The 27,133-nt window shown below is 38.2% G+C and overlaps 2 protein-coding genes across 7 annotated transcripts in view; both read left to right on the top strand.

The window, feature by feature from the left end:
* The first annotated feature begins 1,121 nt into the window (after positions 1-1,121).
* Positions 1,122-6,605, top strand: LOC132908273 (transketolase-like protein 2). 2 transcript variants are annotated; one of them, XM_060962148.1, is made up of 8 exons: positions 1,122-1,361; positions 3,813-3,958; positions 4,047-4,236; positions 4,363-4,597; positions 4,682-4,825; positions 4,904-5,077; positions 5,160-5,375; positions 5,438-6,605. In XM_060962148.1, the coding sequence occupies exons 1-8, from the start codon at positions 1,255-1,257 to the stop codon at positions 6,107-6,109; spliced, it is 1,884 nt and encodes a 627-aa protein (XP_060818131.1). In that variant the 5' UTR covers positions 1,122-1,254; the 3' UTR covers positions 6,110-6,605. The 2 variants fall into 2 exon arrangements, with proteins under 2 accessions (XP_060818131.1, XP_060818132.1); XM_060962149.1 differs by lacking the exon at positions 1,122-1,361 and adding an exon at positions 2,761-2,935.
* Positions 6,606-6,937: 332 nt separating this feature from the next.
* The window catches only part of LOC132908259 (uncharacterized), a 60,267-nt gene continuing 40,071 nt past the window's right edge, over positions 6,938-27,133 (top strand). For all 5 annotated transcript variants that reach the window (XM_060962097.1, XM_060962094.1, XM_060962098.1 and 2 more), the window contains exon 1: positions 6,938-8,262. In XM_060962097.1, the coding sequence (XP_060818080.1) occupies positions 8,161-8,262 (102 nt within the window). In that variant the 5' untranslated portion in view covers positions 6,938-8,160. The remainder of the gene's footprint in view (positions 8,263-27,133) is intronic.

Genomic DNA, 27,133 nt, shown 5'->3' with positions numbered 1-27,133 from the left:
ATGTAATTAAAAATATCTGTTGGAGAGCTATTATATTAAAAAGCTTGATGATAGAACTAGAACAGAACTGACCGGATAAAATATTATTGAAAAACAAAGTACGCTAATAATTAAATACGATCTTATTATGGTTAATAACGATCGTTCCGAGTATTGAAGTGCGAATTTCGTTAAAAAGATGATATATATGTATCATTAAGATGTATATACATATAATTTAATGATATTATTTAGATATTTATATATAGATATAAATCTAAAATTCATCACAATGTAAGGTTTAATTGTTCATTATAGCAATTTATTCTTACAGATAATGAAGGTATATACATATTTGTACCAATGCAATCACTAAAAATAGTTAATTCACTCCTTAATTGCATACGTTTTCGAAATGTTGTAAAAATAAGTTAAATTCTTAAATAACATATTCGCTATAAATATTAAGTATTAATTAATACTGAAATTTTTATAACGATTTAGTAATTTTCATTACGATATGAAAAAAGAAACAATGTGTTGAAAGTAATGTTACACTAAAGATTAAATTATATATAGACATTGTAGACTCGTATATTACATTATAATCTGTAATTTGGTTCTACATACAACATAAACTTTTATGGACGACGATTTTTTTATAATATAACGATAAAATTTCTATATATTCCCCTAATTTTAATTGGATAATTTATTCTCAGCTACGTATAAGATTATAAATGAATACTTCGATATTGGTAGTATTAAATATGATTAAATATAATACTACAGATCCTGTTCCTAAACTTCGAATAAATTTGTTATTACATTAATATTGTATGTGAAAGTTTGTCAAAGTACCTCTTCCATATTTGTATTGTATATAAGTTACGCAATTTACCGCGTATACGTTAAACTATTTGAGAAAACAAGACCTCAAAATAATTACGTTAAAATGCTCTTTTAGATTTTTAAGTAACACAAAAAATTATTAACAATACACGCATTCTAATCGTTTTTATAATAAAAAAAAATTAGGATTATTATACGTACTATCAAAATCAATACAGTGCCATCTAGGAACAATACGAGAATATGCTTGGAATAAATCGCGCTCGAATCCAGGGTTTGAATTCTTCTCTATATTGAAGTTAGATCGTGCTTGCGCGAATTCTACTTGTTGCTCGGAAACACGTTTCGTGGTCAGCATTTATCCGAAGTTTTCTTAAAAGATTATTACAGTTTTAAAAAGCCGTTACATCGTACACGAAGAAAATGGCAAACTATCACAAACCAGAATCGAAAACCATTCTAGAATTGAAAGATATTGCGACAAAGTTGAGAATTCATTCGATCAATGCCACACAAGCCAGTAAATCCGGGTATGTGTGATATCCTATGTTATAATAGCAATACCATTAATTAATTGTTCATTCTATAAATTTCTTATAAATCAACGTAGATCGATGCACCCTTACTAATTTTCGACCATCTTTATATTTAAGTTCTAATAAAGTTTGAACACTTGTAAAATCACGCGCGAAGATTATCTGAATGAAAACGGCATGAAAGGAGAATGTTTGCTTCAGAATCAATTATGTTATACAATACATGCATGATTTTTTTCTATTTGATATTCGATACTTAATTACTATTCGATAGTTCCTATTATTTTTACGTGATATGGTCTTAATTCTTTTTTCTTTTTTTTTTTTTTACATGTCTCGTTCTTCCGAGTTATCGTATTTAACGTTATATCACCTTTTTACATCTTCTTACATTATGTTTCATGGATCAAGGTAGTTTTATTATTGCACTTCATGTTTATGCATGGAGTTTATATCTATACGATAATAAAAGACTATATTTTAAAATTGTTATGAACTTTCACTTTTAATGATTATTGATCAAAGTGGGATAAAATATTGGAAAAATTTTCCAGAAAAATCTAATTTTGGATAAATAAATTTTTCAGTATATTTTTTCTTGAAAAAGAAAAAAGGATCTATAGATAACTAAAACCTATCATATTAGAATTATCGAAGTTTCGTGTTAATCATAAATTATACCTTTATATAATTAACAATAACAATACTTTGAAGAATGGTCGGGAATTGTCGCATCATTGCGCTTTGTGTCTTGTATAAAAAATGTTCAAACTTTTTAGAAGGACAGTTATAAAAATAGACAGGAAATCATACCATGTTTTCTTATGACTTATGCAGAGCAGTCGCATAGTCAACACGTGCACAATACCAAAATGCACGCTATGAAGTAGTTACGTAATAAACATACGATAGTGTTGAAGAATCAAGAGTACATAGAATGTTGAAAGAGCTGGACATACCATATAAAATTGTTTACCCCCAAATATGATAAAAACGATTGCTACATAGTCTAAAAATTTAATTTGTCTATTATTCGTCTTTTCACGATATCCGTAACTTTTATAACAAAGTTCATGGAATTATCAAAAATTTTCTTCGCTATATTATTATTTTAATTAACAATTATCAATCAATCGCGATTAAATTTTTCTCCATTGGTGTCCAGAAAAACGTTATTAATTAGTACTTTTGAAATTTTCTAAAGAAACGGTGTTGATAAAACATGGTTATTATAAACCAGATATTCTTGCTATCGGTATGGTAGTTGTAGCGATAGTACGAGTTCCAAAAGAGTTCGTATCCATGAAAAGTGAACGTGTCGATTTTGAAATCTACGATAGCCGGTGTGGAAGAAAGTAGGGAGCGCGCAGTTACTCGCGAGTTGCGAATTATTGTGTTCCATGTCCCTTAGTCAGTCCCTCAGTTGCTATTGAACGTTCGGTGGAAAACGACTTCCGAAATTTTCTATAGTTTAAAATGGTGCGTGATACAAACATGGAAAAACTCCAAGACCTTGCGACCAGGCTTCGTATTCAATGTATTCAAGCAACTGAGGCATCAAAAAGCGGGTATGATACGAGTGAAATGTTACTCCTAAGTTTTTGTAATCGCTTTGGCGAAATCGAAATACGTACCATATCTTCCTCGTATCTTATTTATTTTAAAACCTCGTTGTCGTCGATAGATTTGTACTATCAACACGCTGATCTTTATTCCTAGCATGTTCAAAAATTTTCTTTGTAATTTTTCCTAATATAATTACATGTGAATAAATTTAGTTAAAAAAAAAAAAATGATTATACTGCAGGAAATCAAAATTTTGCAATAATTAATAACTTATTACATTAAAATTAAATAATTAGAAATTAAAGCATCCTTGTAGGTATATCTTAACGTTTTATTGGATTAAAACATGTTCGCTATCAACTCGAAATTAGCGATTGATAGTGCTTTAATATTTATAACATAATTGTAGGTAAATAAATTAAAATATGGAGAACACAAGAACACATAATATATAAAAAAAAATACATTTAATTAATAATCTATTTAATAAGATTTTTATATTATTCCTACTTTGTAGTTCACGTTATTTAATCAAAGTAATTTAAAGAAGTAAATTTCGCTGATAAATTAATTTTAGTATAAAAAAATATAATAGCAGAAGAAAGAGAAATTTATTCTTTGCAATGCAGTTAATGATTAGTGCCTTTTTTGCATATAGATCGTATTACATAACTACGATTTTTAATGATCATTCCGATATTCAACGATCGTATGATCAAGATTGATATCCTGTATGACCTTTGAAGATAACAGTTTACGATTACGAAACTTATAATTACACGTTCTGATAATCTTTGTAAACTCGGTGTATTCAAATTATTCTTCACTGAACCATTATGAAAATTTTCTAATCTTGTATATTTTTTTTACTTTACATAGACATCCAACATCATGTTCTTCTATGGCAGAGATTATGTCCGTTTTATTCTTTCACACAATGCGTTACAAAGTGTCGGCACCGCGTGATCCAAACAGTGACAGATTTGTACTGAGCAAAGGTCATGCAGCACCTATTCTTTATGCAGGTAAATATCTGAAATTCATGCGCATTAATTAATTCTTACGAAGTTACGTGAAATTCCGAGGTAACTAATAATATTTATATGGTTACAGCATGGGCCGAAGCAGGACTTTTCCCAGCAAGTGAATTATTAAATTTAAGAAAAATTGATAGTGACTTGGAAGGACATCCCACTCCAAGACTAAACTTTGTCGATGTGGGAACTGGTTCTTTGGGACAGGGTCTTTCAGTTTCTGCTGGAATGGCCTACGTAGGAAAAAATTTTGACAAAGCAAATTATCGGTATGTTGATATTGAAATAATTACCTTTTATTGTTTGTTTTAAATTGTTTTACATAAAGCAGCGTAGTACTTATGTCTTCAAAGTATGATAATAATCATATGAATTATTTATTAATGTTTATGTAGCGTATACTGTTTGATTGGTGATGGAGAAGCAGCTGAAGGATCAATATGGGAAGCACTTCACTTTGCTTCTTACTATAAGTTGGATAATCTTTGTGCTATCTTTGATATTAACCGTCTGGGTCAAAGCGAACCAACATCTCTTCAACATAATATGGAAGTCTATCGCAAAAGACTTGAAGCTTTTGGTTTCAATGCATTGGTGGTTGATGGTCATGACGTAGAAGAGTTGGCCAAGGTTTGTTAGGAAAAATACATGTTCACGTATAAATAAATATTATTTATGAATATAAGAAATTTAAAATAACATTTTATTTATCAGGCCTTCCATGAAGCACAAAATACAAAAGGGCGACCTACTGCTATTCTAGCAAAGACGTTTAAGGGCAAATATTTCCCTAATATCGAAGATCAAGAAAATTGGCACGGAAAGCCACTTGGCAACAAAGCAAACGAAGTCATTCAAGTAAGGATTGCATTTCCTACATAATAAAAATAATTTTACATTTCTCTTATTTAAGATTAATAAAATGTTCAATTGTAGCATTTGACTGGAATGTTGAAAAATCCTGGTCCTTTAGGATTGCATCCTCAGAAACCATTAGTCAACGATGTTCCAGCCGTAGATCTTAGTAATATTAAATTAGCATCGCCTCCGAATTACAAATTAGGAGAACAGGTTGCTACCAGATTGGCTTATGGTACTGCTTTAGCTAAGGTTTGTATCCTTTTCTTTCAGTTAAGCGAGTATAATGCATTTTGTTGTTACCTGTGTGTTATTGTTATATTTTTTGATTTAGCTGGCAAAGAACAATCCTCGCGTCGTTGCTCTGGATGGAGACACAAAGAACTCTACGTACGCAGAGAAAATCAAGACGGTTGACCCAACTAGATTTATCGAAGGATTTATTGCCGAGCAGAATGTTGTAGGAGTAGCAATCGGTGCAGCATGCAGAGACAGAACAGTCGCATTTGTATCTGCGTTTGCTACTTTCTTCACTCGTGCCTTTGATCAGGTAAAGTATGAAAATATGAATAGAAAAAACGAATATGGTATTTCATACTTTTGATTTTGCAGATTCGAATGGGTGCTATTTCACAAACGAATGTCAATTTCGTTGGTTCTCATTGTGGTGTTTCGATCGGAGAGGATGGCCCTTCGCAGATGGGTCTGGAAGATATAGCTATGTTCCGTACGATTCCTGGTTCTACCGTTTTTTACCCAGCCGATGCTGTTTCTGCAGAGCGTGCCATTGAATTAGCAGCTAATACAAAGGGTATTTGTTTCGTACGCACATCTCGTCCTGCTACGGCAGTTATATATGAAAACGAAGAACCTTTTGTCGTTGGCAAGGGCAAAGTGGTTAAATCTTCTCCGAAAGATCAAGTTCTCGTGGTTGGAGCTGGTGTAACCTTGTACGAAGCACTTAAAGCTGCTGATGAATTATCTAAAGTAGGAGTAAATGTTCGAGTGATCGATCCATTTACAATTAAACCACTTGATGCTCAATTGATTGTAAAGAACGCCAAAGAAGTTGGAGGTAGAATCGTTACTGTTGAAGATCATTATGCGGAAGGTGGCCTAGGAGAAGCAGTTCTTTCGGCGGTTGCTCTGGAAAGAAATATTGTAGTTAAGAAGCTAGCTGTTACTGAAGTACCACGTTCTGGCCCTCCAAATGTATTGTTGGATAAATATGGAATTAATGCAAACAAAATTGTTGCTGCGGTTCAAGAAATATTGAAATTGTAATCATAGCGATTATATAAAGGTACTGGTATCGTTTTGATGTTAAAAAAATTACACAAAATCAACTGCCATATCGAAATGTACGCAAAGCTACATAATATTTCGAAAAACACATATATGAGAAAAACAGTGCATTCCGTTTGTAAGCATTTACCGTACGTTTAAAACGTCGAAAATTTTGTTCTTGTTATTATATTAGAGAAGATGGTAGAAAAAGATTGTTCTTCTTTGTACATATACGTTTCAAAAGAAAAATATTAGACTTGAAAGTTGTATCAAATTTTGATACCGAAGAAATATAATTTTATATGAAAGTTTGATACGTATACTGTTTATAGATTAACACTATTTTGGAATTACCATTCTACACATAAGTAAATAGATATATCTGCAATATGAATTTTTTATTAACTTTATCGATACCTACTACCTCAGACGCACAATTTTTTGATGTTAAATGTTATATTAAATACAAATAAAAGTTTTATGAGGACGTAAATATCTTATTCCTGTTATTGAATACAGTAATATATACCTATATGCATAGACTACTAACAAAGAATAGATACATCATTGCGCGAACAAAGAAGACAGTTTAAAAAATTGCGCGCAAATTACGATAGAAGGAAGTTTCAGCTCCAAGAAATTGGAAGAGAAAAGATTCGGAGGTAGGAAAATCCCTAGACGATGAAATCAGTTCAGTAAGAATGAGATTGTGATTGGTCGAGAAATTGTATGAAGGTTATGGTGAGAGACGAATAAAGAGAAAGATAACAAACGAGAAGAGACAGCAGCGCCACAATTCCCTGTTAAACAAGAAACGTCAACCATTCCCTGCTCTTCGGATCGGTGTCTGGATTGCCGTTCGCTATCCAAATATCCAGGCTAGTACGGTCAAGTTGCGTATGTGTATGTGCGCGCAGGTGTCTCCCTCGCTCTTGATTCTCGTTGTTGGGTTATACGTGGTAGAGTATTGCGTGTATATAGGTGAACGGTGGCACGTGTATGCATGTGTTGGAGGTATACACGCGTGTGCGTTTCCCGTTCCGCGATTCGCGTATCCCGAAAAGATGGCCGCCATGAAAGCGTACGGTTGTGATGTTGACGTCGTTCACAGCAAGGCCGCGTCACGTCCTCGAAAAGCGTGAAAAGAAGGTGATTATTCGAATGCTTCCACGACTCTCATGGTGCTCTCTAACGAGAACGCGGTATAGCGAGAAAGTAGTTGATAATTGGAAACGCGAGTGCGGTGTTCGTAGGATCCCTCTCGCAGTGTTCGACGAAAACGACGAACAGAAGAGAGAAGAAAGAAGAGAGGGAGGACGAGCGAGGAACGTGCCCTGTAAGGGGTTGAAAGGAATCGTATGTGACAGAGAGAGGAGTGGACGAATAGCTTGTCGAAGAGCGGAGGTAAGAAGAAAGGAAAGAAGAAAAGTAGGAAAGCGCGTGGAGAATACAACAGGGTGATACACGGAAGTTAGTGATAGCTAGAGAATCGCGGGTGGTTTATGGTGTCGCGAGTGAAACAAATGCGTGCTCGTCTTACGCGAACAAGCCTCTCTCTTGCCAACGATATCCCGGTCAACCTGTTTTTCGCATTTCCTTTGGGCTGCCTTTTACGTGTGACTCGAAACATTGTGTCAACGAGGGACGGCCATATTAATCCGTAGCCCCCGCCGTCACACACATATTCCAACAATCTTAACTCCTCGAGGTGGTGCCTCTAGTTTTACGATATTCGCTACATTTTTAGTGCGTATCCTATGTTGCGACCAATCCTCTCTTAACCGTGTCGTGTCGTATCGTGCTGTGCTGTTCCGTGTAGTGTCCTACCGTGTCGTGTTGTATCGTGTCGTATCGTGTCGTGCCTTGCCTTGTAGCACCGTACCGTACCGTACGTATCGTGTCGTGATTCCTCGACTACTTGGATATACGCGTAAGATAATGTCCAGATTTTCGCCGGATGACAGTGCGTGCACCTAGTGCATGGACGGTGGTACTAGTGCGTACGAGGAATATAAACGACCGCCACTACGTGAGTTCTATGCCACCCGATGTTCATGTATCGTTCCGAAACAACTCACCGGTTCTCCACCACTGTGTCTATCCAGTTTACCAGCAGTACCACCCTTCCTAAATTCTCTACTATCCGCAGAGTAAGTAAATCAAATACATTTTTCTATGTATCTTTATGTTTTTATTTCTTTATTTACTTTGAATAACATACAATGGGAGGGAGGGAGGAAGGGTATACCTTGTATAAGCCAAGATTATACAAGTCGGACAAAGATAGCTGTAATCATTTTGACTCGTAGCACTCATCGTGGTTAACGTATGTAGGATCATTATATGTATTTCAAGCCAGTATTTTATAAAACAGCCTGTTTCAAAGTTTACGCACAGAAGATACCTTTTAGTAATACATGCGTTTGACCATGATCAGACGATAAGTTTTTCCTTAAACCAATGCGAATCTTTAATAAAGTGTTTAGATCTTGAGTACTTTTTGAACGCTGTTTTGCTAGTTTATATATGTTACGGTTCTGTCGGATACAGATTCAAGCTACGCGTGCTATGTTATAAAGAATGAGTTATTGGATTAAATAAGTTAAAGCGACGTTTAGATTCTCTTTCAAAATTGTAGACAAGTTGTCAGAGAAATTAAGTCTTGTCACAATAATCAAAGATACCGTTCTGCTTCAAAGACAGTGTAACGTCTTAACTACTTTATTAACTTTACAATGGTACATAATAAATTACTTTATCAGATGTTTTATATTACTTGGTAATATGTCCAACGAGCGTCGTTATTCAAGATGATAAAACAATGGGAGGAAGCAACAGACAACATAACCTCATCTTGAAGTGACAGGAAAACAAGGTGTCTGACTTAAGCAGATGTAATAATGTTATAAACATTTAATTTAAGAACAATAGTAATCTTAATTATCATTCACGAAGTTATCAATACCTGTTATTATTATTAACTTTAGTTTTTCTAGAATGTATGTTTATATACAAATACAAATAGTTTTGTACATTTCATTAAATATTATTAGAATGAAATGGTAAATACAAAAACATAGAAACGAATGTACAAAAGTATGTATATAACAAACATGAAAATAAGCTTAAGACGATATTTTCAAAAAAAGATAAAAAGATAAAATGGCGAATTACTTTCGCTTCCTCGTTGTGACGAATACGAGCTAGGTCGAAAGAGAAATAATAGCATAGGAGAATCAATTGATCACGTTTGTCGTGTAAGTAATTTTTAAGGTAAAAAGACAGTTTCGTGGTGATTAATCATTCCCCTCGTAGCAGCTCGGCCTATTTAATAGCGTGTTCCAGTGGCCTGTCGCTCGGCCTTTTTTATACCGGTTTCAAAGGCGGTCGAGTGTACTTGGTATTTCGTAGCAATGTGTCGTTACGATGATACCGTGCGAGATTTTTGCCAGTATCTTTCTTTTTTCTTTCCTTTTTTCTCTTCTGTTTTCTTGAAAACACGTACGAATATATGTATATCGTTTCGCAGTTTCCCATTCACGATTGCAAGTTTTTGTCACATTCAGCATCATCGTGGCCTAGCGTGGTTCGTGGTCTCGCTCTTAAAAATTGCTGTCGACTAAAAGTCTGAGTATTCGAGTCAGTCAGGTAGCAGGAAAATAGATGATGGTTTTTGAAGTACATACTCGTACCGGCGTACGACAGACAGCATTATTAAGGCGCTTAAGCTCGGACTACTAACTTGTAACTTGTAGTTTGCATAAATGAATAAATGTAACTGACAAGTAAAAAGTTTCTCCCAGCTTGAGAAAAGTGTTTCAGTGGATTTGATTTTTCGCCAAACATTTTTTCTATTTGAGAAACTTTAGTATTTTACGACCAATTTCTCCTGCTTTAGAAGATTCTGTCACTCGCGAAGAATTTGTTCGTATTACGGAAGATTTTATCTTTCGCAAAGAATGTTTTCTCTTTCGAAGAGTTTGCTTTTTTCGAGAATCAGGTTTTTTCAGTTTGACTGAGTAAATTGCTTATAAAAAAAAAAAAAAAGCGGATTAACGTTTCGAAGAGAGCTATTGCTGGATCTCTAGCAGTTGGAAGTAACAGCTCGTGCTCGCTGTAATTTATTTGCTTTTTATTTATCGGCCTGCTGTTCATTGTTTTAGAGCAACATCGATTCACTTGTACCGATATTTATTTTCATTTCTCGTTTCGCTGGTCTATTACACTCTGGACGTAGTTTACAGTTCCTATAACGAAAGCACATAATTTACTTTTCTTTCAACGAGTGTATATCGTTTGATCTTTGAAATTTCGTCGGAATTCAAACTAGATATCGGTCGGCAACATAAACGCGTACATAGTTACCGGCAAATAGCTACAGGTGAATTCGTAATTAGCCTCGTTCTCTTTTCACGTTGAACAGTAGTTGAACTATGACAGTTGTACGATATCGAGCGAACCGGTCGAACATTATAGGTTAAGAACTCGATCGTTTTCAATTTTTATCTTATCTTCGTGTTTTGATTTTTACCACGCGATAAAGCACGAGTGCTCGTTGAACATTGCTTTTGTTTCACGTCGATTAGCGAGAATAGTTTATGATTAACGCGTTATCGTATATTAATTCAAGAGTAGATTTTCAGTCAAAATCTACTCTCCATAATACTATCCCTTTCTTTTTAGTTAAAAGTCAATAACGATAGATGGAACTGTCTACCATCGCGCAACTAGAGAAAATCGAAGTTTCGTTATTTTCTTCTGCCGATTTTGTGTTCGTTCGTCGGGTTAGTAGAAAAGCAAGGTGGATTTTTGATCGTGTACTAATCGCAAGACAAACAGTTTCAAGTTTTTCGTGTTTCGGTTAGTTGGCGATGAAACCGCGCTTGTAAGAACGCACTCTTTTTACGCTGTTTTTTAAAATCATTTTTCGGAGCTTCCAAACAGTTTTTCTTTTGCCGAGAAACACTTTCGAAATTGCATCGACTACGTTACGCTTACGAGATACACGCGCATTATGAATATCTCGAAGAAGGAGAAAATGTTAGATGGGACGCTTTAACTAAGGAGGGCAGAGTTTGATCGTGCCGGAGCGAAACGTTACAGCGAATCGTTTAGGATTCGTTCCACGCAAATTGAAGCTGTTTGCACGAGTGTAAAGTTGCAAGGTCGTAAGCATAAAGTTATTAAAGGGGCTAGTTCGATGTAATCGTTCGAACGTAGCAGTCGCTAATTAGCCGCTCCAGGTAGATAGAAGGAAAAAAGAAAAAATAGAGAAGGAGGGGAGAAAAAATGGTGGACTAGGTAGAATTTATTCGGTGCATAGCTTGTTTTTCTTCTCCGCGCGAAAGAACGACAACGTCTCGCGTTCTCCTCGCCACTTTCCGTGGGTGAAGTCCCCCTTAGAGAGTTCTCAGGCGTAGCTTCGCAACAATACGAACTACGTAAGATTCGTCTTACAAGCGCTTGCACTTACACTCGAAACGTATCAAGGACGACGGAACTCTCTCGCGTTTTCCGTAGCTCGGTACCCAGGTGTCGAAAATAGTTCGATTCTCTTTCGTCGATCGGTGCTCGGTAAATTAGAGAAGATTCATAACAAAAACGACCTTGGTCCGCGTTTGTATTCGTTTCGGTAGAGCTGGCGCGTTTGTGTTTCTTCGGAGTTAAGTAAGATGCGCAAGGATAAAATATTTTCCTGTTTATACGTTCTGCAACGCTTCTGGAAAGAGTAAGCCGCGCCAAAGTACGTTATATCGTAGAATAACGGACAAAGGGCAACGAGGTCATTGCATTTTCATGGCAGGACCGTTCTTTTTCTAACGGCCGAGGGATCCTATCGTACGTATCGTATTGTGGGCAGAAATTGACCGAGGGTCTCGAAGTATTCCGAGGAAGCGTAGTTCTGATCGTACGAAGCGAACGAAATACCGTGCTCGTTAAAGCGTATATTTCTTACATGATGTCACGGCAATTGAAATATGCTTCTCTAGCCACGTTCTAAAAGCCTATATATAAATTTTATGAAATGTCAGCGGTTTGTTAAAGATAAATATGGAACTCGAGGAACGCAGATATATTCCTCGTTTTCGTCTAAATTTACCTCGTGCGCAAATATTTCTTTATTTCCTTTAGCGACTTTATAGAAAATACCAACATTTTCATTGAATCGCGTCAGATGTCCGAATACTTAGGAGCCACGGTGTAAATCATTTTTCTCGCGAATTTAATAATTTGATCGGGTCACTTGGCGCACATTCCGATATATCGGATCACGAGGGATCGATATTCGCTCGAATCGAACGAAAGCCTGCAACGTTGTTGAAAATTCTATCGAGCTAACGCAACACCGCGCTTTTCCGACTTTTGCCAAGTACGTGGAGTAAGGTATCAGCGAAGCGGTTGCGTGATGCGCGCGTCCAGTACACAACTGAGTTTAGATCGCGTTCGAGAACACGTAGGTGAATCGTTCGGGGTCGGTGCATTAATTAATGGCACAGAGGCAGAGGCCCGTTATCTCGTCCGAGCGACGATGTTCCCGTCGGTGGAATCGCGAATCCGTTTATCTCGGCGCCGCGACAAATTTCCTGCGTTAAAAGCGCCGTGGAATCGCCAGCTTTTCGGTAAGAGTCGTACGTACTGACTGCAAGAGCAGAGACTCGCGTGACGCGACACAGTTCCTCGCTTCCGGGCTGTACTCTGCGAGTTTTACGCGAAATAACGAGACTCGCTCGGCGAGTTTATTACTCGGCCGCGCTCTGTCTTTCGTATTCGCCGATTTTACTGCCGCCCATAGTTACAATCTTCTATCTGCCATCTCGAAACATCCGAGAGAAGTGAAATTTTATCGCTTTCTTTCCGCCACCCTTGTTTTCTTTCGTGCGATTCGAAATTCTACTCGCTCGTTATTTTACGAGACAGAGATATCGCAATGGCATTTGCTACGCCACGATAATATTAAAACGAAGTTCGCACCAAGTAAAGTTCCTGTCGTAATAGGTTCCGAGAGTTAAGAAAAATACGTGGGAAGAAGGAACTCGATGTGCCGTTTTAGCGAATTGGCTCGTAAATATAATATAGCGCGCATCTACCGTATAACCGGAGACTTTGTTCACTTTGAAACGCGCTCTCTCCAACAACGATGTTCGGACAGTTGCGTGACGATCTCGGCTTAGAACAAAAATAAACTCGCGATAGAGGAGACGATTTTTTCGAGCCGAGTCCGGATCGCGCGTAAAAACGCGAGGCAATCGCTACAAATAATATCGTAATAGGCCAAAGCTATCGAACTCGGGAACGAGGAGGGCAGGCGAACGGGAAAATATTCTCGTTCGATTTCCATGATTTTCGTTTCGCGTAAGATCAACGTGCATCCGAGCTTTCGGTAAGTGGCTTTAAATCAGATTAGTCCAGTTGCCCGATGTAATTCCCTTCGATTTCGATTACTTTGCTCGATTCAGATTATCTGGATAAAGCGGAACGAACGTTTACCGATGTTGGGGAAACGCGTCGGCTGTAAGACCGACGGCGACGACGCCGACTCTATACGTCGCGCTACGGTTACGCGAAAGGCGAAATGAAAATACGTCCCGTCTGTCGTTCGCACGACCGCCAAGCAGACTGCACGTGACGCATCCGAGCTGTGCCGCGTCGTAGTAGCGTGCTTTCTAGGGAGGCTGCAACTCTTAGACGCCGGTCGCCTCCCTTCGCTTCCTTCCTCTCCGACCCGATGTTTGTTCTGCGTTCTTTCCAACTGCTATGTATTTAAAACCACTTTTTACCTAGAGAATTATACAAAGAAATTCCTGTTGTTCTCCAACTCGATTATTTATTCCTCCCTTTCTCGCAGTTATTTATTCTTCTTTTGTTCGTAAAACTCTTTTCACAAGTGTCAGACGGTATTTACGAAAACAGATTAGCGTTATACGTATGTCACGAAGTACACCTTATTCTCCGTAGTTAAAATAGCTTGTCTAATATACTTTTCCATTGTTCAAGGTACGTTAAAATACTCCAAGTAGTCGCGTCTTTTCTCCTTCTTTTTTTGTCTTTCGAGTAAAAACGTATTGTACAAGCTGTTACGAAACGATCGCTACGTAGTTGAATTTAAAATCGAACCGAGCGAAACGAAAATGAAAACTTTGGTTTTTCTCAGTTCCCATGGCTATGAAAAATATCGCCGCGTCGTTGTACTCGTTGCAGCGCCTACGCACCGTTAATTAGGTTCGAATATATCAAATTTCGTATCGTTTAGCGGATACTCTCGTACGATTACAAAAATTTGATAGCGGAAATGAAATATATAGAACCTCGGGAAAGACGCTGCATTGGAAAATAAGGAGGCGTACGGATGATTTTCCCAGCTACCGTAACCGCGATCTCGTTTATCGGGGAAACGTCGTAATGGCGATTTCGTCGCTCGACGAGATCAGAGCACTCCGCGTCGTCTGATAGCGACGTCGTAACTTGCGTTTTTCTTTTTTTTCTTTCTCCTTTCTCGATATCGCCGGTTTCTTTCCACGCTTCTCCTTCGAAAGTATGCATCGGACTGGGATACGTGCCAATTGGAACTTGTAACGACGGGGGAGGAAAAGGGGAAAACAAAAGTGGAAAGACCGATGGAACGGAAAAAGACGAAACAAGAATCGAGGTATCGATGAAAAGAAACTCATCCAAGACGGCTTGACGCTTTTCGTTACAGCACTTTCGTGCGAATTTCACGCGCTTCTCTTTTCGTTACAAATGGGATTACGCGAGAGTACGAAGCATTAATAGAGCGACGGTAGTTTGATTCAACGACCAACGCTGATGGAGATACTTGGTTGCCTCGGTTCGCGTTCGAAACAGAGTTAATTCGGGGTAATAATCGTAACGATCGAAATAGCTGGAACTCGACGAAGAAACGGTAAATGGCAAACGATAAAAGTCTCTTAGCGTCTGCTTTTAAATAACTATCCTTTGACGTCTCGAGTTTGCCAACTGTTCGCGCGTTGATTGCCACGATGGTTATCGGCGATGCGTGTTTTACTACGATTTTTACAGCGATTAAGATAGGACGAATGTTACGGACTAGAAAATTGTCAACGATGCGGGAGACTCGATTAAGCGAACGAGTAGGAGATGGGTACGCGAATGCGATAGAATATCTCGCAAGAAATTAAACGTTACGGCGTAGCATATGGCGATGTATCGCGGTTCTCGGGGCAAAATGTACAAAATTCGCAATGGCAATCGGTCGATCGAGTTTCAAGCTTCCAAGGGATGCTTTATGGATCGATGATTCGTCGATCGAACCATGTAATTAGAGCGTCTGCAACGCTATAGACGCGTACTCATTGGCAAACACGTTCACGAACGGTATTTATGAACGGTGTTCGCGAGACGTTCCTAAACATTTTACGACCATTCTATGATTTTCCCGCGACCTGTAACGAACTCGTGAACGGTTCTTGAAAGCTACATAAATATTCTATGTGGCTCTTTATATACCGTGTTCGTAAAAGCTTTAGTATAGACGCTCTTGAGAACTAGGTACGTTTCACGAACAGTATGCAAACAGATGTCAAACAGACTACGAATTATTCACGAACAGTAAGTGTTTGTCATCTGTTTGCGTGCTGTTCGCGAACATGTTCGTCAAATACAGTTCCCTGAAACGTCTATACCAAAGCTCTAGCGAACACGGTTAAATTAAATATTTTTGTAGATATCGAGAACAGTTCGCGAATCTGCGTTGTTGGATCCCAACACCTGTTCGTGCAAGCCCGTTAAAAGTTCACTGGCGGATGGGCGGTTTTTTTTAGCCTACCTGCTCGATGATAAGAATTCGTTTGAACTTGGTGTTTGTTATTTTTTCTTTCTTTTTTCCTTTTTCTTTTTTTTTTTTTTTTTTTTTGACGTTTGTTTTGCAAAAGATTTCGCGACTCGTGGAATTTCGCCAATAATGCTAATCTAATCGCGCAAGATGGCCCCGATCGTTCGTATTACAAAAACACGATCGCTGAAGAGCGACGATCGTTCGGAAGACGCGTGCCGTTCGGATATCGTTGCTCGAACGAACGGTTAGAAAAATTGTGGAGGGCAGAAGAAGGGAAGACGCGAGAATGAAAGAGAAACATTGGCGGAGGAAGAAATCGATGATACGATTGTTTTAGAGAGAATGGAACGAGCAGCTTTGTTCGACCACCGTGTTCGCGAACGACGTAGAATTTCTTGGCTCGTCCGTGATGGATCTCGCGTTCGACGCGATAACGAATCGTATTTTTCAAGGAGAAGAGCATCGCGGAGAAATTGCTTCCAAAATTTTTCAACCGCTGCTCGTTACCTTGAAACGAGTCACGCAACGTGGATAAGTCTGCCTCGACCTTGTAACGACGTATGCATAAGAGCCGCTGCCTATTATCGTGGCTTAATTGTTCGCCGAGATAATTAAAACCGGAGGATGAAATTTTTCTAAGAATCGGATGGATCGCTAAATCCTGAACGCTGTTGGCGATTAGCGCGTTTGCCACAGGCGTGGCGGTTAACGAGAAACGTGCTTCGATTTATTCCAGAGAAAAGGTTAAAAGCAACAGCGAGCGCAAGTAAAAGTAGGTACGGCAGAGCTTTGCATATTGGAGGCAATAGGGAGACAAAAAATTCCGGATAATGGAATTTTCCGGATTAACCGGTTAACTGCGCTCGACGTGTATACACGTCAATCCGAAACTTTATTTCGCTGCGATTGACGCGTGTACTCGTTGTGCGAAATAAAAAATTGCCATTTACTATAAAAGCTCGAAAATTTTTAGTAAAAAATAATATAAATGACGTTTATACTCGTGGTAAATCTATTATGTTTTTTATCGAAATATGTTTGATTATTCGGTTATTCTCTTTGGCTCGTATATACCGGCTATTCCCTGAATTGTTTTCTGTTTTATACCGGCTTATATAACTTTGTAGCAGCTATACCATCGGAAGCAAAAAACCGAGTCCGTAAGGAGTCGGGTTACTGGTGCTCGACCTGCGAAATGCCACTCTGCGCGGTGCCTTGCTTTCAGAAGTATCACGGTGAAATCAACCGAATTTCTTACATCTTTTTTCTTTAATTTTTCTCGTTTATGAGTTTTATTATTTTTTGACAATTTTTAAGTTTTTTAATAACAAAATCTTCTCCAACGAATCGTTAATTTTTATCGAATAAAAATGCAATTTTTCCTCTTTTTGCTTTACTCTTTTCGTAAAACTTATATAATACGAGCATTTGCCCTGTATTCTACGTGTATATACTCGTCGTTGCTTGATTTCATCTGCACATCCCCTAAAGGATTTTTTAAACTAAATTCCGCGCTTGGTACGTTAACGGACAATAGTCCTTAAATGGTTAAAACTGTGTCGAAGAAATCCGATAACGTTGTGTAATGCTCGAATGGTTTTTTTTTCACCGTTAAATTATATCTTAGCATGAATAACTCCGCGGAATTACGTCGATTTTGTGCCTCGAATTTCCTTTTAAATTTCTCGAACGCTTCGGCGTAGAAAGGCATATCCTTTCTGTTCTCCGTTTCAATCTGTGCGAGAGTATATCAATGAAATTTTTGTCGTGGAAGAGACGAGGTAGTTCGCTAAAGGAAAATCGATGAAACGATGATTCACAGATCTTGGAAATAATTATGAAATGAACGTAACGCGTAATCGAGACAGGTAGTACCATGTTGTTTGAAATAATATTTCACATGATATAATTTCTAGTAAATATAATAACTAGTGCAAATTAAAATACGAAAAACGCAACTACAATACATTTCGAAGAGAGGGAGAAATTGAAATCGGTGAATAGAAAGTTTTCGTGAATTCTTAAGGTACGTAGCGTGAAATATGTAAGTTAACCGAGGGCGGTAGAAAAGGATGCACATTTCGAGTAGCTGTTATATGCCGCGGAAGAGGATAGTCGGACAGATAGTAATCGATGGATCCCACTTACGATATCGAAGTTAAATAACCGATGCACCTTCCAGCCGTAGGAAGCCAGAGATAAAGCGGTCTCTGGAGATCGCATAGTAGTTAGCCACGGATTAAAAACCACTGTCAAGACTTTGTTGAATAAAGGTCAGCTTAAAAATAAAGCTGCAAATGTAGGAAGAACTCGACCTAATTTCGTTACCATTGGAATTTTTCTATGGGAATCAAAGTCTTTTCGACTCGAAAGAGACAGAGGGAACCGCTGTACCATTCCAAGCAGCTCCGGTCTATTCATATTCTTTCTCTTTCGCGATAACCAAATCTTCTCTGACGATCGTTGCCATCCTTCGTCTCGGCCGATAACCTGGGAACGATTTTCGTGTAATTCGTAGATGGTTTCCTTCCGGAATACGTTTCTATTTAAGTTTACCGATCGTCTATAAAAATGCAAGCTATGGATAATAGTTTTTTTTTTTTAGTAAAAGATTCCTACGTATTTATTTCATGGGTGATTATTAAAGACTCGTTTTCAAGCTTCGTCTTTTAGTTCTGTAATTTCTAATTTGTCAAATGACAAATTACTCCTACTAGTTTCGGAAATATAAAGCTTTATTATCGCGTATATCGAACCTCTGAAAATCAACTTGATCGTTGTAATATAATTTTCTAATAAAATACATCTTGTCAAAATTAAACAAGTGCCTACAAAGCTTCTGAATGCCAACATATATGTTAGATCGTTACGAAAGACGAAAGATAAATGCAGTTTATTGAATTATCGACTCTCAACGACATCATCGTACATTGTTCGATAAAAGACCGAGTCAGAGTTGGAAAGAAATAAAATTACAGACTTCTCTGTTCAACATCGGTTCTCGTTTCGCAGAGGGTAGAATCTACTTTATCCTCCACGGGATCGAAAATATCTTTTGGAACGAATCGATCGCCGTAATCCGATTAGCAATTTTGAAAACGCGGTTCTCTCCAAGTACGCCATTCGAAACTACGTACATTCTCGTCACGGGAAAAGTATCGATGCGAACGTAACGCGAACGTGACACGAGTCGAAATAGTTTGAGACGGGCGCGTTTAAGCCAACCAATGGGGAGTTACAGATGAAATTCGTGTCAAATAAATCATATTACATTTCTGGTATAATTAAACTGTCCTGCCGGAGCAACGTTCCCCGCGTTTTCATGTTTCTGCCGTGAATATTCTAATTACGTATCTCTGCGCGTAACACACGCCCGTTTGTTGCGGTTGGTTCGCATCGAACAACGTTTCTCGTTTTCCGGTCTCATCGAAATTTTCTTCTTCCGTTGAATACGCGATGAAAACTCACCTAAACCTACCGTCGTGTTCGCATTTATACGAACCAGTCGTATTTTTAGACGCGATTTTTCAAACATTCTCGTATCGTCCGCGAGATGCGTGTTTTCAACAAACGTCTCGCAACTTCTCTTTCCGTATACATTTCCGCATTTCTGTCTCAAACTTTTTAGCCACGTAATCGCGATAATCGTTTGCAGCGTAATTGTACGCCTCGTATCAGGCCGAGTTAACGATAGAACTACCACACAGGTCAAATTGACTTGTTTCAAAATTCCTACTTTGTGTTATTTTTTCCACAACGATGTAACGACTTTCGCATAACTAAAAGAATAACATAATGAATTTTATTTTGTTCTTTATGTATTCAACCTGAAAATAATTTTGTATCAAGGCAACTTATATCGATACCAGTGAAAATGACTGGTACTTGTCAGAGTTTAAAAGGGTCCTGCAATCTGTTCATCGAACCCCAATTAACCAGTTTCCACGTTTTCTACAACTTGCCACGCGTTTTTCAAATTTTTACCGCGTATCGTTCGATGTGACTGTTTGAATTTAATCTTAAAGTTAAGATTAATAATCTGTGGAAGACACGATGTTTGCGTTGAAATAATATTCGGTGATGTTTATTAAACAGAACTACAGAACCTGATGCATATAAGCGAGCGATATAGTTAACAATGTATACAAGAATCGTTGATCGTTGACCGGTTACTCTCAGACTAGACTTAGGTAGTGACCCATGATCCCTCAAATACTTTGAGCCCCACTCTCTATACGGTAGTGAGTATGACCTGTGTGAGTGAACTGTTCAAATGCCTGTGTGAGTGGACTGTTCAAATGCCTGTGTGAGTGTCTGTGCAAGGGTTCTTATCCCTATGCGTGAAATATCGTTGTATTCCAACAGTGACGATATCGGTTATCAGGAAAATTCTGGATCGATCGCTGGATCGTTGGAAATACCACAGTCTTCAAAACGACTGGTTCTACAATTTTACAAATGAGTCAATCTTCGTTTAGGGACGATGGTCCCAGATGGATTAATAATACCAAGAACGTACCACGTAACATGGAATTGCTTCTGTAAGAAAGCAGTAAATCGATAAATATAAAAATATTCTATTATTAGGTATTTTTTAAAGACCAGTCATTTTCACTGGTTTTGGTAGAAATAGCTTCGTTTAACACTAGAACTACCGATAGTTAACACGAAGCTATTTCTACCAAAACCAGTGAAAATTGAACATGGAATTGCTTCTGTAAGAAAGTAGTAAATCGATAAATATAAATATTCTATTATTAGGTATTTTTTAAAGACCAGTCATTTTCACTAGTTTTGGTAGAAATAGCTTCGTTTAACACTAGAACTACCGATAGTTAACACGAAGCTATTTCTACCAAAAGCAGTGAAAATCGAACATGGAATTGCTTCTGTAAGAAAGTAGTAAATCGATAAATATAAATATTCTATTATTAGGTATTTTTTAAAGACCAGTCATTTTCACTGGTTTTGGTAGAAATAGCTTCGTTTAACACTAGAACTACCGATAGTTAACACGAAGCTATTTCTACCAAAACCAGTGAAAATTGAACATGGAATTGCTTCTGTAAGAAAGTAGTAAATCGATAAATATAAAAATATTCTGTTATTAGGTATTTTTTAGAGACCAGTCATTTTCACTGGTTTTTGGTAGAAATAGCTTCGTTTAACACTAGAACTACCGATAGTTAACACGAAGCTATTTCTACCAAAACCAGTGAAAATTGAACATGGAATTGCTTCTGTAAGAAAGTAGTAAATCGATAAATATAAAAATATTCTGTTATTAGGTATTTTTTAAAGACCAGTCATTTTCACTGGTTTTGGTAGAAATAGCTTCGTTTAACACTAGAACTACCGATAGTGAACACGAAGCTATTTCTACCAAAACCAGTGAAAATCTAACATGGAATTGCTTCTGTAAGAAAGTAGTAAATCGATAAATATAAATATTCTATTATTAGGTATTTTTTAAAGACCAGTCATTTTCACTGGTTTTGGTAGAAATAGCTTTGTTTAACACTAGAACTACCGATAGTTAACACGAAGCTATTTCTACCAAAACCAGTGAAAATTGAACATGGAATTGCTTCTGTAAGAAAGTAGTAAATCGATAAATATAAATATTCTATTATTAGGTATTTTTTAAAGACCAGTCATTTTCACTGGTTTTGGTAGAAATAGCTTCGTTTAACACTAGAACTACCGATAGTTAACACGAAGCTATTTCTACCAAAAGCAGTGAAAATTGAACATGGAATTGCTTCTGTAAGAAATTAGTAAATCGATAAATATAAATATTCTATTATTAGGTATTTTTTAAAGACCAGTCATTTTCACTGGTTTTGGTAGAAATAGCTTCGTTTAACACTAGAACTACCGATAGTGAACACGAAGCTATTTCTACCAAAACCAGTGAAAATTGAACATGGAATTGCTTCTGTAAGAAAGTAGTAAATCGATAAATATAAGTATTCTATTATTAGGTATTTTTTAAAGACCAGTCATTTTCACTGGTTTTGGTAGAAATAGCTTCGTTTAACACTAGAACTACCGATAGTTAACACGAAGCTATTTCTACCAAAAGCAGTGAAAATTGAACATGGAATTGCTTCTGTAAGAAAGTAGTAAATCGATAAATATAAATATTCTATTATTAGGTATTTTTTAAAGACCAGTCATTTTCACTGGTTTTGGTAGAAATAGCTTCGTTTAACACTAGAACTACCGATAGTGAACACGAAGCTATTTCTACCAAAACCAGTGAAAATTGAACATGGAATTGCTTCTGTAAGAAAGTAGTAAATCGATAAATATAAGTATTCTATTATTAGGTATTTTTTAAAGACCAGTCATTTTCACTGGTTTTGGTAGAAATAGCTTCGTTTAACACTAGAACTACCGATAGTTAACACGAAGTTATTTCTATCAAAACCAGTGAAAATGACTGGTCTTTAAAAAATACCTAATAACAGAATATTTTTATACTTATCGATTTACTGCTGTCTTACAGAAGCAATTCCATGTTACGTGGTACATTTTTGGTATTATTAATTCATCTAGGATTCCTAAATGACGCGTGACAAGTCGTAGTAAACGAGAAAAGTGGTTAATTGGGATTCGATAAACAGATCGCAGAATTCCTTTACACTTTGACAAGTACCATGCATTTTGACTGCTATTGGTATAAGTAGCCTCGATGCAAAATTATTTTCAGGTTGAATACATAAAAAACGAAATAAAATTCATTATATTATTCTTTTAGTTATGCCAAAGTCATTACATCATTGCGGGGAAAAAATATAACATGAAGTAAGAATTTTAAAATAAAATTCTGAAACCAGTCGATTTGAGTTTCTCGCGTGTTCTACGTTCGCTCGTGGCTGGACCGCGCATTTTCGTGCATTCGTAGGAAACTCGAAGAAATAGGAAACGCGCAAAAATACCTGAAACTTCCGAAATATATAGCGCTGCCTATGATACGTAGTAGGTAAAACAATTTCCCACCTATTCCATTTTTTTAAGCCTACTTATCGAGATACGAGTGTAGCTGCACACGAGCTAGAGGACAATTCGAACCATGTTGTTGTTTTGTCTCGGAGTATCAATATCGTTAGGATACGCGTAATGTAATGATAAATAAGCTCCAGGTAAAACAATGTCGCCGCTACGTGCAACCATCGAACAAATTCGAATTCTAATTTTCCGGCTCTCCTCCGACCGGTATAAATAAACGGACGCGATCGTAAGGTGATCAGTTTATCAGTGAGTCGTGCGAATCAATAAGAGTATCTACCAGTTATCAACGAGTTAGTCTCGAACGATTTTATTGGCAATTTATACACCGTCTTTAGCGAATCCGTTTGTACGATGGTTTTAGCGAATATTGTCTGTTCTTATTTATTTATTATTTTTAAAATACACTTGACGGTTATCAACAACGAGCTATCTCGTCGTTTAAACACGCTATCAACCATTCTCCGCACGAGTTTGCATAAATAGCACAGCGCGTGTGTCTCGCACAGTCAGAAACTTTGGTATTTTTAGTTAGCCGACTGTTAGTATTATTGCGTTCGATCGAATACTTATTACCAGAGCTAGTACATACGTATATGCTTGGTTCTAGGCAATAACAGCGTTCAGAAACAAGAAACAAGTTTGTTCGATGAGTAAAACCACAGGATCGAGGCAACTCTTTCTCTCCTTTATACGTTCAAGATATCGAACATCGATATTCGTCCTCTCTCTCTCTCTCTCTCTCTCTCTCTTTCTCTCTCTCTCTCTCTCTCTCTCTCTCTCTCTTTCTCTATTTGCAAATAACAAATTCGATCCTGAATGGCTCTCGATGCGGCTCCATTAAAATACCGATAATAGCGAGATTCGCTGCCCTTTGAAATCAAAGCGAACCACGGCTTCTGGTGAATTCAACGCAACCGTTCCTCGTTGTCTATATTATTTCAGGCATTTAGTATCGCACAATAACAGCGTGCACCTTGTTAATCGTCGAGGAAGTTGCAGCGGGTTTCGCGGACTAAGCTCCGTCGATTATTTCGCGGTTTCGCGAGATACTAGGCGCACGTCGATTCGAGAAAATATTGCTGGCACTTTGATTTCCCGATACGTCGAAAATTCCTGTTGCTGTGCCAATCAGTTTTCGCCTGATAATGACTTTAACCATTCGCGAGCGACTCTTGATTCCTGAAAGGTCCAGGACATTTTCTGTACGAAACGAAATTACAATTTGACCCTCCAGTCGCGTACTGGCTCGTTTTCCACTGGTAATTTCGAGCGATTTTTCGTTTTGCTCGTATCTTTTGCTGGAATGTTGGTCCGTTCGACGGGATTAAGACGAAACACGTAGCGAAGAATAAATACGTTGGACGATATTCTGGGAACTTGGAAAATTATCGAAGAATTGTGTGGAATTTTTGAAAACACAGAGACGTAGAAACATCGCGTGGATTTAAATGACCCAGTATGCAAACGACCTCGGTGAAAATAAGATTGCAGACGCAGGGTTAAAGATTTAAATACCAGGGATAAAACGTGTACACAGAGTGTTATGCAAATTTTATTGGCCGTAATCGAACATCGAATATATTAGAGTTTAATTTAACCGTAAGTTAATTTTCATATACTTTCAAAGCGTGTGATACGTTTCGAAAGAACGTTCTACGTGTAAGCTTACCGAGATTACTTCCTCCTGCGGATTATCTGTCCGAGCACGCTATACGATTCTTCTCTTTTTGTCCTTTCTCGCGCAACGTGTACGTCCCATCTAGCCTTTGTGGTTCAAAGAAACGGAAGACGGTGGAACAAACTGCTCATGGCGTTTCTCATTTGCCGGCCGGTTGTAACGGCGGTATTCGTCCTCAAAGGACTAGCAGTCTTTCGATAAATGCAATTTAAATATTGCTGCCTCGTTATTGCTCCAAACCCGTCAATTAGCGAGGACAACTGCGCGTCCACTGACACGGCAAACGGAATGAAAATGTGTCCATCGAACGATCGATACGGTGTTTCTTAAACGCATCGCGAAACGTAGTTACATCTGTTCGTTCCACGTAATACGATTTTACGTCACCGACGTAATATGGGGCACAATATTGGCGTTCCGCGTCTTCGCGTTTCCTAAGCTCTCAGAAGGGAGAGACTGGACTTGTAAAAGGGACACGTGTAAGCGCATAGGGAGGGCAGGCGTAAGCTCGTAATCTCGATAGCGATCTAATCCCTAAACCGCAGCAGGCAAGAAGAAAGAGCGCTGACGACACGTAGCAAATATAAAGGAGAAATGGTGCGCACACGAACTCGACCCGATGTCTCTCACGTGCTGGCGTCTTCCGCGATTCTCGCGTGACCACCACAGCGTGCCTCGATTCGCCATTGCACTTGAAAGATCGCGATGTCACGATCGCGACTCGACTCGACTCGACTCGACTCGACTCGGTCGACCCACGGTACAAAAAAAGAAAACAAACCGAGTACGATACTGGTGGAACCGAACGAGCGAAAAAAAAGTAGCAAGAAAAGAGAAACAGAAAAATATTATGGAGCGAATTTTACAGCGAAAAGGCCAACGACGACGACGGATCTCGAGAAGCACGGTTCGACGAATTTGACGAAGCTCGCGTGTCAGAACGCGACCAGTCGTCGTTCGAACGTTGCTAGCTGAAAAAATAACGGTCGGATGCGCGAGAAAGGTAATTAGAAGCGGTGGTTGAAGCGGCGTCGATCAAATCGATTCGATGATTTTTGTCTCGACGCGATAGAAAGCAACGCGGTGCATATGTTGGACGGTCGAGCACGATGACGCCATGTGTTTCCAGCTGGATTACGACCAGGGAGGGTTCGATAGACGCGGCAAATTCTAGGGGCGCTATGTAGGGTGCACGAAATGTTTTGGGTCTGTGGGCTTTCGTGCGTCGAGTCGGTCGAGGGTGGCCGACGCACAGCCATTCGGCTACCTTCCGCGTTCGGAATCAACTTATGCCTAGCGATGGCTTCGACACGCCCCGAATCCCATTTAACGTCCAAACCAACTTCTCGCTCGTCTCGAATTTCCTACGAATTTCTATTCGTATACAGCTGTTCGCGCACGAACATTCGACGACTCGACGTAAAATGTTTCTACGTGTACGTTACGCGCGTTACGTAAAATATTTGCAAATTTCGCCAGTAAGGTGTTAAGACAAGGATTACGTAGATAAAATTTAAAGGCAACCGGAGAACGTATATGATACACGGTGTTGGAGAAAATAATAATATTTGTTTGTGTAGTTTCTGGAAAACGACGTAGGATTTCTAAATGTAACAAATACAAAGTAAATATCGTGGCAACGACGAATTGTTTTCCCCGACAATTTTCAATGATATTGGAATCTGGGCAGCGCGTGGGCCGTCAAATAACCGATACGTTTTCTCCTTTAAAAGATATTTCTACCACTTTAGCTGGCGCTTCATTATCACGCTGGGAAATTGCGTTCGAAACCAATTAATTTTGCCAAATGAAACATTTTTCCATTTTCCACTGTTTCAGAGCTATAGCTTGTCCCGATAGAAATACTCTGTATACAACGTAGCAGTAGCGGCATGAATGGTGGTTCCTGAATCACAATGTCTCACAGAGAGCCATTGTATTCGAACAATATCGTACAACTAGAATAACAAGTATAATAACGAGCGGCAGATTATCCTATTTTAGCTTGAAATATTCTTTACGAAAAGAAAAGGTCCGATTAAAAGGTCATTGCCTTTGGTTGCTCGTTTTGTTTGACGGTCAGGTCCTTGGTCGTCCGACTGACAGCGAACCGGTGATAAACGGTTAAATTGCAGGTAGACGAGCCAGAAGGAGAGAAGGGGATATTTTGTAGCGGGTTTCCGTGAAAGGTACGGGAATAAGCGTGGCTGCATCGAACGTCGAATGGTCGTATCGGTGGAGAATGAACAGCCAACAAGGAAATTGCGTGGATATGTCGCCGAGTGTTATAACGGTTCCCTGACTACGAAAAACCAACGAGACGATACGCATGACTAACGTCTTGTCTACGTCTTAACTATTCTAATTGCTATTTATTATAGCGAAAATGTTCATTTCACGAATGCTTTCCACGCGTTAAGATACACATTGTTAAAATGTACCGTAATTTGTTCCTTCTCCGTGTTGTTAGGAAAAAACAAGTAAATATATATATGTAGCTGCTCGTGACCTA

The sequence above is a fragment of the Bombus pascuorum genome, chromosome 6 (assembly GCF_905332965.1).
Source record: "Bombus pascuorum chromosome 6, iyBomPasc1.1, whole genome shotgun sequence".
Lineage (NCBI taxonomy): Eukaryota > Metazoa > Arthropoda > Insecta > Hymenoptera > Apidae > Bombus > Bombus pascuorum.
This window is presented reverse-complemented; position numbering and strand designations above follow the sequence as displayed.